This window comes from Gymnogyps californianus, chromosome 11, assembly GCF_018139145.2.
Source record: "Gymnogyps californianus isolate 813 chromosome 11, ASM1813914v2, whole genome shotgun sequence".
NCBI lineage: Eukaryota > Metazoa > Chordata > Aves > Accipitriformes > Cathartidae > Gymnogyps > Gymnogyps californianus.
This window is the reverse complement of record NC_059481.1, coordinates 19,752,510-19,765,409: the sequence shown is the minus strand read 5'-3', so window position 1 is coordinate 19,765,409 and position 12,900 is coordinate 19,752,510. Positions and strand designations below refer to the sequence as shown.

At 37.9% G+C, this 12,900-nt stretch overlaps 1 protein-coding gene across 1 annotated transcript in view; it reads left to right on the top strand.

The window, feature by feature from the left end:
- The first annotated feature begins 431 nt into the window (after window positions 1–431).
- The window catches only part of LOC127020744 (protein FAM169B-like), a 33,045-nt gene continuing 20,576 nt past the window's right edge, over window positions 432–12,900 (top strand). The window contains exons 1-3 of the mRNA XM_050903525.1: window positions 432–468; window positions 5,092–5,225; window positions 8,024–8,123. Of these exons, the coding sequence (XP_050759482.1) occupies window positions 432–468; window positions 5,092–5,225; window positions 8,024–8,123 (271 nt within the window). The remainder of the gene's footprint in view (window positions 469–5,091; window positions 5,226–8,023; window positions 8,124–12,900) is intronic.

Genomic DNA, 12,900 nt, shown 5'->3' with positions numbered 1-12,900 from the left:
AAATATATTGGCATGAAAATAAAGCCAATAAATAAAACCAGTACTGCTATTGCAAGCATTAGAAATGGCAAAACTGAATAAAAAATAATGAAACTTGAAAGTTAGAAATATTAAGTTCTTTTTATCTGTCTTGTTTCTGCACCACTAAAAATCAGACTCAAGTATTTTTTGTATTTTTACATGTAAAATTATGCACAAATTTGCACAAATGTACAAAGGCGCACAGTCCAGATACAGATCCTGTGGTGACTGATGGCTCTTCTGTAAACACGCAGTTCTTAATGGATGCATGTAGTATCATTCTCTGTGTTTGTAGAACAGGAAAAAGTAGTTGTAGGATAAATGATTAATTCACTTCAGACATAACACTTTTCATGCTTCATCTACGGTGAGGTTGATGTATTTTGCTTTACAATCTGGCTGCATCCTAAATGCCCTTACAAATCTCTGAAATGGGCTTTTCAACAAGTAAGTCTTTCCTGGGAGTACCAGCAATACCTCAATGCATCTTAATCGACCCAGTGGTGTGTCGAGTCTCAAAAAACTGCATCACCAACTTTGCTGGCTTAAGCAAACAGTATGAATAAGCTACACATGAATGCAGGAATAGAAAATTCTTAACAATGAAAGCAAATACCTCTTGTTTAATAAATTGTGTATTGGGTTCATGGTCAAAAAGGACTTAAGTATATTGGCAGTACTTACTAATTTGAAACTTAAATGAGTATTTAAAACACTTAAATGAGTATTTAAAACATCTTTACAAAGAGACACAGTTGATTGTTCCAAGTTGTAACTGATTTGTTAGATAATGGTAAAATAGTAAAACTAACATAGGTACTAAAATGACTAGTCTAGTGAAAGAGAGCTTGAGGGATGTAACGGTGATTTGAATTGCCGTAGCATTATATTTATGAGATAAGTCTGTGGTTATCTGTATTCTAGTTAAATTATTTCTATTATGGCACAGGGTTTAGTTGCAGAGGATATAGAAGGATCATCAAAAAGAATCTTCAGAATATCTGGTTAGATTGAAGCATGTCATTTACCTTCGGACGTTACAGCAGTCTGTAGTTTCACTTGTGGAATTTCACATACAAGTGTGTGCACCATGTGTTTTCTGTTGTGTTGAGAATAAATTCTTTTGCCCATGGAAAAATATTTCCTGCTTACTTTAACTGACGGAATGAAATTCTTGCTGAATCTGTAATGATGGGGGTCTGTCTTTAATCTACAAAAATTAATTTCTAGTTTAAGGTAGAATATTGTCTTCTATTTTGTGATTGCATTTGTTATTTATCTACCTGATGCAGAACATAAGCATGTTAATCAGATCTATCTGGATTCCCGCATATTGATCTTTTTGGATCATCAGTGAAGTGAACTTTGACTTTTACCTCTCAAGAAGGATATTTGTGCACTTCATGAAACCACCATAAAATTCAGCTCTCTCTTCTGGAGAAAATCAGAGGTGGAATAGCAGTCGGTTTAGAAAAAGCTGAGTTTAAGGATCAGAACTGAAACAGGGGCCTTGGTTTATGCCTTATTGGCAGAGCTGCGTGATGTTTTAGGCTGAGGTACCTATAGGTGCTGGAGGGTAGGATCCCATAAAGATGACTGAGTTGTATGGGCAGTTTGTATAGCTTGTATATGCTTGTTTGTACAGCTGGTTTTAGCCGTAGCTTTTCACTTAAAAAATCAGATTCTTAGTGCAAACTGATGACAGATCACTAGAGTGAGAGGAGATGCACTTACACATCCTCGCTTGAGAATGTGGCCCAGACTGCTCCATGGAAACAAAAGAGAGGAGAAGCAGAAGCAGTGTTAAGTTTTTGCTTTAAAATCTATTCTGTATGCTTGAAATGGAAATATGCCCCTTCAGATTTCTCATTTATTTATCTCTAGATAAGTTTTTTCCAGTGGAATTGCATACACTTCCTCCTCCTTTGCCCTGAATGCCGGTGCCCTGTAAAAGACAAAGTCTGGTACCTGTCTGTAAACCCTTCATTGTCACTGCTGCCGTAGAATCCGCCTAGATGATGTCTTGACCTTGTTTACCAGCTTTGGCTATTTAAGATGTCAGCCACTTCAGCGCAAATGTCAGGAATCCCTCTAATGCAGTAGGCCTCCCGTTCTAAATTTACTCTCTTTATGGTTTATGGTCCCTCCTCTGTGGCTGCAGCAAGAGGCCCCCTTTTTATGACTCACCCCTCCTGCCCCCCTTCTCCCCCCTTCCTCGCTCCCTCCCTCCCCCAGATGGTAACCCTTTGTGTACATCGCCTGTTTGAAAGAAGTGGTCGCTGGGTGTCTAGCAGATTGGCTGCCACAATGTGCTCTTTTGTTGCTGCTAGGTAAGATGAAATTCAAATGAAATCCTGTAATTCAAATTAGGTTAAAAGGCTGTCCTTGGAACTTTGCAATTTTCGTATCCCAAGATGCTGATAGGGGCCTCAGACTGAAGCACTCACAGGAGAAGAGCGCTGCATTTTTTAAAGCAAAGTTAACAAATTATTTTGCATTTGATTTTGGAACCTTTATAACATCCTGTTAGCCAGCAATAATTATCGCTGTAGTCAAATGCCTAATAACAATAGTTACAGTTAGACTTTGTCGAGGGTTTTTTTTGTTTCTGTATTAAAAAAAAGCATAAAAAGGGACATATACAGGAGGGCAAACATAATTTCTTCACTTTGTACCGTGGAAAGCTGGGAAACATATTAGTTAATGTAAAAAAAATTTCAAACTAGTGATTTTTCTCCTGCCTATGGTAGCTGAACAATATTAGTGGTATGTGCATGTGTGCACAAGTTTTGGGGGCATGTTCACAAGAGCCAGCCTTAGCACAACTGACTTCTTGACGACACTCCAGGGTACCTGAAGTTAGACTTCTGCTCCATATTGTCCCTAAAGGAACCTCGCTGTCTCTCTCCCCCCGCCACCCGCCATACAGAAGCCGAGACAGATTTGTCATGAAAAATTTTTGGATTTCCCCTTTATTGGAATATGTGCTCCTAACTCACTTGGGCGTTTTCAGAGTATTACACAGGAAAGACAAGTTAACTGGAAGTCTAAAAGCGTTTTTTAGAGAAAAAAATTACTTCCGTGGAAAGCTGTATTAATGGAAAGTTGATCAGAAATTTTCTCTAATGCCTCATTATTTAATCTGTGACATTATTTCATCCTTCAAATGGTTACTATTACCTTAGAATACAAGCATATTATGTACCAGAAAGTTAGGGTAACTTTGAAGGTGCTAGTTATTTTGTTCAGTGAGGAGAAAACATGATTGTGCTTATTAAGTTGCTTTGGCTTAACAATGGTAGGATGTAGCCTTGTAAGCAGCATCTCATGAATAGTATTTATTAGCATGGCCAATATTTTTCTTTATGCTAAACTTAAGTCTTACATGCTGCTCTTTTGCAAAGAATTAATTTACTAGTAGATTTACTTCAGTAAATTACTAAAGTTTTTAACAATAATCTTTAGTTTCTTTCCCTTATATGGCTTCTTTGCTTGATGGTGTTACACAGTACACTGGGGAAGGCTGCTGCAGAAGAAAACTGCCACTGCTAAGTACTGGCTGGGATTTTATAATGTGACTCAACTTGCCAGTGTTGCAATGCTGTTTTCTCTCCCATTTTGTCACATACAAACATACTATGAAAACCATTTACAGAGTAGCTTCTGTTCAGCATTCTGACTACATAGCTTTGCTGTCAAGCCTCAGGATGTAAGCTGATTGCCTGCAAAGTGCAGGAAAATAGTGTTTAAAGCATTTTTAGGCGGTGCTGGGTGGTGGTGAATTATCGGTTGTAGTTTCTTACCCTTTTGCTGAGGGATCAGATACTGAACACTGCCAGAGGGAGGGTGGTGGGATGGTGGGTGAATAGTCTGACCTGGTACTGAAAATCCTGTGCTCCTACTTTTACATGGAAAGGTATCATTTTCAATATGGTACTTTTATGATTCATAGTTTCTGAATCTTAATACAGACAGTTGTTGCAATGGCCCTCGTAAGACTGTTCATTGTCTCAGCCATTTACTTTGCACTTACTATCAGTGCAGTTATTTCACATGAAACTTGGGTCACAAGAGCTGCCATGTGAGAGCAAACCATGATTAAAAATGGAGGATTCAGACATAAGATTCCAACTACAGTGCTGTGGTAGAAGAATTTGTCTTCAGTTTTGGGGCTTACAAGAGTTGCAGGTGTAGCTTGTTGATTGAAAGCCCCTTAAATTGAAACAGTTTCCTTCCTATGACAGAAGACTGGCAGAATACTATTTGGACTGCTAACCCATTTCTTCTATGTTCTTTATCTTGAGCTAGTGATGAGCCACCAATCAGTCTGGGTTGTTATATCGGAAAGAGGTTGCTTGGTTCCTCATGAGCACCGAGTTGGAATTTGCATTTAGGTAACAGGCATCAGATGTATGTAGTCTTTGTTTGCATGCAATTAACAAATACCTTGCATGAATACCCTTCAGCATTGAGTCACATGGATTAAAAGTTATGTTGCATAAAAGATGATGGTTACTATTTTGGGAACTCTTATGTAGGTAAATATTTTAATATTTTTTGACATTATTTCATTTGTGAAAGTGCCCAATTGAAGTTACTGAAAAAAGAGAAAGAGAAAACTAGTGATATACAACAGATCATGGACTGATCCATAAAGGGGCAGTCTTCCAAGAAAGAGTGGAAGCTTTGGAATTCCTTTCCTGTTATATTTTTGGACAGTACTAAAACTCAGGTTGTGTTTTGCAGAAGTTTTTTTGCTCTTACAGCTTTAAAGCAATTTACTTACACCTAGAGAAATTTGAGACTGTGCTTGTTGCATTCAAAGGAGACAAATGTGATTTGATGCTGTCATGGTTCTACTTTGTAAAATTGCATGTCAAGAGGTACATAACATATAGATAGGTTTTTACCAGCTTTACTATTTTAGACTAGGATTATACAAAAGGCTCTAACGGGAACAATAAGGGCCCAGCTACACCAAGCAGCTGCTGGGGAAACAGAGGTTTTAAAACTCGTGTTTCTTAGTTCATTTAAACAGTAAAAATGTCTTGTGTTTTATTTTAACTACAGGTTGCCTTTACTTGGTAGATACGTTAGCAGGAGATCAAGAGGTTCTGCAAGTAGATGCTGAAACATACTATGAAAAACTCTTGAAGAAATCGTCATCCACTCCTGATGTTTTTTTGATCCGTGGAGGAGAAGAGGTAGTAGGCTGATGTTTTTCATACTGCGAGTTAGATACTTGCAAACTAGTTTGTTGGTTGTGCTCATAGTCTGTCTGTGAATAGGGGTAAACTGGTGTGGCCGGATTACAAATATCTTAAAATCAGCAAATACTGCATTATTTCAAATAGTTTCCATGCTGCAAATGAGAGAGAAGCTTAAAATACAAGTCTGAAACACTCTGAGTGTGGATGAGGGTCTGAAGTACTTAGTTGAACTTTGCATCTTGACCTGCCTCCTTATAGGACTGAATCAAAAGTGAATTTGATAGATGTTTATACCATGGCACAGCTCTGTATTCTGCCTCTACTGTGCAGTTTACACAGGTATTGTGATATAGTCTATCTTTTGTTTCCATTCTTTCCAATACTTATAGTGATAATTTTGAATATGGGTTCTCCCAAAGGAATTCTTATCAGATGTGATTGATAGATGGTATAAATACTGTAGGTGCCAATGCTTTAGGGTCCATTCCTGAGCCACCTGGGGGGGAATGCACTGGAGATGACTGAGCAGGCCTATTAAAAATTCTGACCTCAGTCAACCTATGAAACCTTTCATTCTGGGCATTTTGTAGATCATAAAAGGTACGCTGGACTAACTGTTATTGTACTATCAAACCAGTAATTGGACTGGTTGAAACAAATGTTTGGAATACCGTGGCTTTTCTACCATTTAGGAAAATAATATGCAGTAGTTTCCAGAGAAACACTGTTTCAGATGGGTAGCGTCATCTTTGAGCCGTGAATGTAACTAGCTTTAAATACTCTTTTAATGCCCTCTAGTGGACCATGTAGGGTTAAATACAAACAAACCTGAAAATGCAAAGGTCCCCCAGTTTAGGGCTTCTGTGTCCTTACCTCAGCCTTTCATGCCTGGTTGTACTTTTAGAGGCTCATTTGCTGTTCCGTTAGAAGGGAGGGTAAGTTAAAATCCCAAGCAGTGCTGTGTGTATTCCTGCAATAGCTAGACACAGTGAGATCGGTTAAAGGTGGACTTCTGCCTTTTGATTCAGAACTGTCTTGATTTTGTGGCTTGTCATCAGACCTTAAATACATCACATGACTGATTTGAGTCTCATAGCAACACATTTCTCTTTGCATTCATTTAATTCAGGTCTAATCTAATCTGCAGTCAGACAGCTAGTCAAGGGCATAAGTAATGGTAATGTTCTTGCTGTGTTGTTTTTTCCTTATACTCTATAATAAATAGTTCAAAGAATGTTGATATTTTGTAATTAAAAATGAATTAAATGTAATAAGGTAAAGCTCCCATCCCCAGTGAACTTCTCAGCTAACAATCTCTATTATAGACCTACAACCTGAAGAATGAGGATTTTGGTGTTTGAATAATGGCTGCAGTTACCAGGCGTTTTTTTTTTCTCTGTGCATCTGAAAGCAGGTTTCAAGTGGCAGGACTGGCAACCATGAATAATTATTTAGCAAGCGTTAAGTGGCTGTCAGCCCACTTGCTGGGGGCACAGAGCTTCTTTTTGGTATGGCATGGTCTTTGGTCAAGCATTCAGTACACAAATAGCAAGGATTATTGCAAGTCAGGATGGAAGGCATTGGAAGCGTTTCGTACACAGAAAGCTATGCTTGGCTCATGCTGATGATGTTAGCACCTGTGAAAGTGCACATTACCTTATGAAACAAAATAACAGTCATAGCAGTATTGGAAATAGTGCTGGCCTTTTCATTATAGTAATGCTCACAGGTGCCATAATGACATAGATGCTGTTATATATGAAGCATGCAAAGAACGACTGAATTCCCAGAACATACTGAGATTTCGGGAAGTTCACAAATACAGATTTCAGGCAGTTTTCAGTTTTCTTCCTGGAGTCCAGTGTTTGAATAGATGATCCCAGGATTCTGGCGCTCATAAACTAGTGAACACTGGTTTCACCTTAAAGTTGTTATCTTGAATAATCCATATTCATACTACTCCTTCCATGCACCAAGAAATATTAAATGTATCACATGACTGATTTGAGTTTCACAGCAAACTGACAAATGGGTGCAATTAGAGAGAGAGGCACACCCACACATACACAATGGACCAGATTTTTGAAAGTACAGTACATACTGTGCTAAATTATGCATGCTCTTTGCCTGTACCTAAACTTACATGAAAGCATTTGCAATATTCGTATGGAAATCGTCATCTCTATGCATAGAGCTGTTTGAGCACAGTAATTTTGTGTTTATGTGTCACATCATTTAGAAGTTTAGTCTAAGACTGAGAGCTTGAGAGCTGCATTTTGATTTTAGCTTTGCCTTCAACATAACCACCTTGTGCCAATTATCTACCCTCCCTGTGCCTCACAGATAAACTGCCCAGGCACTGCCCTAATGCTTTGATACTCCCTGTACCCTGAGGCTTAATTCATTGTTTGCAAAACACCACAAGTACTCAGCTGGACGATGCTGTAAGAAGTGCAAGTTGTATTTGTTTTTATTTGATGTGTCTGGTCTTTCATAACACCATTTGTCTGCATATAACAGTGTTCAAAGCCAGGTTATGTACTAATCATAGTCAGTCAGCATTAAGGTCTTCACTAACTTCGGTACCTTAATTTCTTTTAAATTAACATTACTTACTGATAATATTAGAATATTAAGTATGTTTCAGTGCCTTGAAGTTCAGGATTGAGAGGGTGTTGTGCTAAGCTTATACCATGCATGTTAGTAAAACATGTCATAAGTGCATCTAATACATGAAATACTTCTTGTGAGCTGTGCAGTACAAACAGCTACAGGGCTTGTTTGTTTTTTAGGTTAAACTTGAAGACTCCTGCGTGTGTTTTGTCCCTCTCTACCGAAATAATCCTACTTGCAAAGTGTTGCTGTTAACTGATCCAAAGGATAAAGAGACAGGTTAGAATTGGTCAAAATATTTTGAAATTTGGGTAGTTGTACTTTCTTTACTTTTAAGATGGTCTGCTTGTTTATATATTTAAATATTTTGGGTTTTGTTTTGAATATGAAGTGGATTCAGTTTATCTGTCAGGGACTTGTGTCAGTGGGCTACTGATTAGAAGGGAGGATTGACAATCAGGGCTTTTAAATTCTGTGCATAGCTCTGCTGGTAGCTGAAAAATCATCTTGGGTAAATCTGTTTTCCTTTCTGAGTTTGTTCAATGGGGCAATATTTTTCTAATTCAGGATGATGTGAAATTTAATGCATTATAGTTTAGATAGAATTCTGAAATCCTTAAACAAGAGCAAATATATATGTGAAATTGTATTAGGTCTTACTGATTCTTACTCATATTATTTTTACTTTATGAAATCTTCTTCAGTCCTAGGTTTAATTGCCTCCTGTTTCCAGTACTGGTGTATTAGGGGGGTAAATTTGGAGGGAAACCATGTTCAGGAATTGAGTTAAATCCATTTTATTTGGCAGTTCTCCAAGATATTCTTTAAACTCTACTGGCTTTGCCTTCCTTACTGCTAGTAATGCTGGTGTTTTACTATTACAGCCATGTGTCAGCCTGACAGGGATACACTACAGTTGTATTACAGGCAGTAGAAGTCAGCATGTGCCTACTGGTGTTCTGTTTCATGAGTCACTGCTTAGAGTATCAACATGTTATTAAGATTTGATCAATAATTGTATCTAAGTTTTATCTTCCTGCTATCAGAATCACAGTATCTTCAGACACAGCCTGATTTCTTCCTACTTACTCTCTTAGGCAAGTGTCTTTGACTATGGAATGTGAAAAAATGCAAATGTAAAATAAGTAACAACTCTTGATACCACTGTCATTAACGGGGAACTTGACTCCAGGTTGCATAGTACCAAAAGCCCAGGTTGTGACCCACCTAGAATAAATGAGGAGTATTGGAGCTGTTGTGAAGCAATGGGCTATAGAATTTTTGGAACATCTACAACAAAGACATGAACCTATGCATTGACCCATTGTGTCACTTAGGGAATACAGAACACATGAAGCCTCTTAAACTTTCAGCTTCCAAATGTGGCAGCAAACTAACGACATCTGTCATTAAAAACATACTTTTTTTTTTTTTAATGAAAGGATAAGCTATAAATTCTGCCTGAAAGGCTTTAATAGCCAGTATTCTTAGTAATACAACAAAGGCAAGGCAAAGAAGTTTAGCACTCTATGTTCAGTTCTAAAGTGTGTCAGGTAACAATATTACACTCCTAGAACAGGTACTATTAGTGTAACTAAGTGTTCATTGTTCAGTCCAAACCCTGTAACCAGGAAATTTCTTCATCAGAACAAAAAACAGGTTAAAATAATCTGTGGTTAGAGGTGAACTCTGCAAAGTTTTCCAGCTCCTTTTACATACGATTTCAATTGGACGTTTGCTAATGGGTTGTGATTCACACAGTTGAAGGTAGGAGACCTTTCCAAGTTACAAATGTAGTCGAAAGACTTTCTGGTCCCTCTAAAACTGTTGATATAGAATTACTTTCCTGACATTAATTTATATATTCCATTAACATTTTTCTGAAAAGAGATAGGCCCTGGTGTGATAAAGGAGAGAAGCGTCTACACCTGAGGCCAAACTTGCTCTATGAGTGCAGTTGTGCATACCTACTGACTCATGTTCAAAGGAATGTAGTTGAAAACAGCATTAAGTTAGTCTTGGCTGCACAAGAGGAATGGGGATCTGTAACAACTACAATGCGAAAATAAAGAACTATTAAATAAATGCAGGTGAAAGCAGTGCATTTAGCACAAATCTTCAGTTAAATGATCTAATAATGTTAGGAACAACAAGTATTAATGAAATATATGTACACAAGGAAAAAATTATTTCCCACAGGAACAAGTCAAACAAGTCCACATTAGAGCCTAAATTATATGATAACTATCTACATTAAAAGCTTAAACCTAGCAGAATAAACACCTTATTATATTATAAACAACAGACTGACTGACTACTGTGACCCCCTTGCAAAACTTTAGCTTGAGTCACCAGCCCATAGTCACAGAAACAGTCTCACAGAGATCAGTAAGTCTAGTTATTTAATAAAGGCCTACATCATCTGGCTTTTAATATTTCCTTTTAAAAGTATGATTTAAAGGATTTTACTGGAAGTTCTTTGTTTCTGGATTTTATATGCTGTAAACATGTGGCCAGCCTTCCTACACACATGAAATTTGACAGACGTGATTTTTTTCTTTAGATGAGTTTTAATAAATTTTCATTAGTTCTCTAAAGTCTGCTGGGGTGTGTGTATATGTGTGTGCACACCTGTACATATGGGTATATACATTTGAAGTATTTTGTCCAAATATTTTTCCCACAGTTCAACAGATATGGAATTGACTCTTAAGGCAGCAGACTGTGTTAAAGGGGCAAGTCCATTTGGATTTGCTTACCTATATGACCTTTTGTTTTGACCAGCGAACAGATCAAATTGTTTCAAAACCAATTCCTTCAGAGAAAAGCAGTATTTATTAACTCAGTCATCGTTACTTAAGGACATGGGCAGAAAGGTAAAACACTAAACAGGTTGCATGATTTTTTTTCTTCCTCCTTTGAGCTTTACACTTTTCTTGTGAACTTGAGTTTCATCCAGATGTGAGAGGCAAACAATCTTGCTGTAGTTGATCTCTTCTCATGTGCTGTCTGGTGCGTCTGCATTTTAGTTTTACTTCACACCAGGAGTGCTCTTAGAAGCGAAGTTCCTGGTTGTCCCCACATACTATGCTTCAGTTCTTATCAAGGAGCAGTCTCGGGAGTGCGTGAACTGGATTACTTTTGGCTGAAATGAAATTAGAGGATGCACTCCAGAAGCACGCTGATGTGCCCCGACCTCTAATGGGGTTTTAGTTTTCAGCACCAGGCTAGAATTTGTGAACATCAGGTTCTCTGCACCAAATGTTTTGCTCTGTGAATTCAGTTTTTTTCGTGTTAGTCTTGCTAATGCAAACATGGCCCACTGATTTTTCCTCTTGCAATTCATTTGGACATTTCTGAAGTCCAATGGGGGAAGGCAGCCAAGGGTGTACCAGGATACGCTGGGGTAGAGGTGCTTTACTGAGAAGCAATTGGAAACAGAGTAGCAGATGCAGCTAGTAAGTGTGTAAGGCATGTTTAGTTGTGTACTTCTCAGGTCCTGGTGTGGATAGTGAAGCAGCAAGAGCGTTAGAATCCTCATTGCTTGGTTCTGCCACAGCTCACATGATGCTCTGAGACCATATCATATTGCTCCTGAGAGCCACAACCTTCCTCTGCTCTGGTGGTTCTACTGACTGGTGACTGCCAAAACCCTGGCTAGAGCCTTTTCAATTTAGTCCTCTTCTCCAGCTCTATCCCTGACGCCATCAGTTCTTTCAGCTTCGCTCCAACATCTCCATCTTTGCTCCTGGTGGCTCCCCAACATCCCCTAAAATGAACTCTGTACAAAAGCCTTGACAATTGCTGGGGTTAACCACACAGCTGGGCAGTACCTTAATCTCAGTGAGAAGGCTGTATACCTTGTATGTCTTATGTTCATATGTGATGGGATTTCTTCTATCAGCTTCATTTGTGTTTACATCCATAATGGTTAAGTATTGCATAGATAAAATGATGTATATAATATTTATGAAATAATATCCACTGTAATATACTTATTTTCCCACAGTTCCCAAAGAAAATATTGTCAATCTAATAATTTATGTTTGAAATTCTAATAATTTAGACTCTGGAAAAATACTGAATTTAGCAGCCCAGCTACAAGCTTGCCTGTGAAGAGCTTTAAAGTTTGATGGCATTTAATTCTTGAACGTAGGTTAAAGAGGGGTTGATTCCAACACTGAGATTTATATCTGATCATCTTGATCAGATGGGTTGTCCAGAAGTGATGCATAGCTTGTGGTCTGAAATGACCTGCGTATTTCAAAGAGAAAATGGGTATGGTAGCTTTTCCATAGGACTCGGTCCTGGTTGGGAGCATTTTTAATTTATTTTTGATGGGCTGAGTGTTCTGTTCTGTTAGTATAGCTGTACAGATATTTTTATGAGAATGTAAATTGTGTTGTAAGGGCTTATAGAGCATAGCATGGGTGATTAACATCTTTATAACACTAAATAAACATACCCTATTGTGGCATTTTCTGTGTGCTGTATATAATAATTTACAATAGCTGTTAGACGCCATGGAACATTTATCACAAGACATTTGCAACAAATCACTGAGTAAAACTTGAATTGTAGAAGAAAATGTAATTGGTTGCAGGAAAGATATCTATCTTAAATACTTGAATGGCTGCCTTTACTGCAGCATCTGCATGCCTCCCAAGCTTTAACATATTTATTTCGATAAGACTCTTAGGAGAGAGAGAGAAATGCTCTTATTCCATTTTAAAGACAGGGAACTGGGGGACACAGCTATTCAGGGTACGTCAATGTTACAGAACGCAGTTCAATGTAGGATGTCTGAACTTGCTCCATTATCAGAGCTGACCTAGGCTCGGTTGCATGGAACTACTTGTTGGGGTAATTTACCATTCTCCTTCCAAGATGGAAACCTGGCAAAAGCAGCCTCTGTAAGTGTGTCAACAATCTGAAATACTGCCAAAATTAAGGTAAAGATTACTTTATCTAAGGTAAAGAACTAGTACATTCTATATTTATTAAACAAACTCAAACGTCTCTCATACATAGCATTGTCTTTAATTTAGTTTGTGAC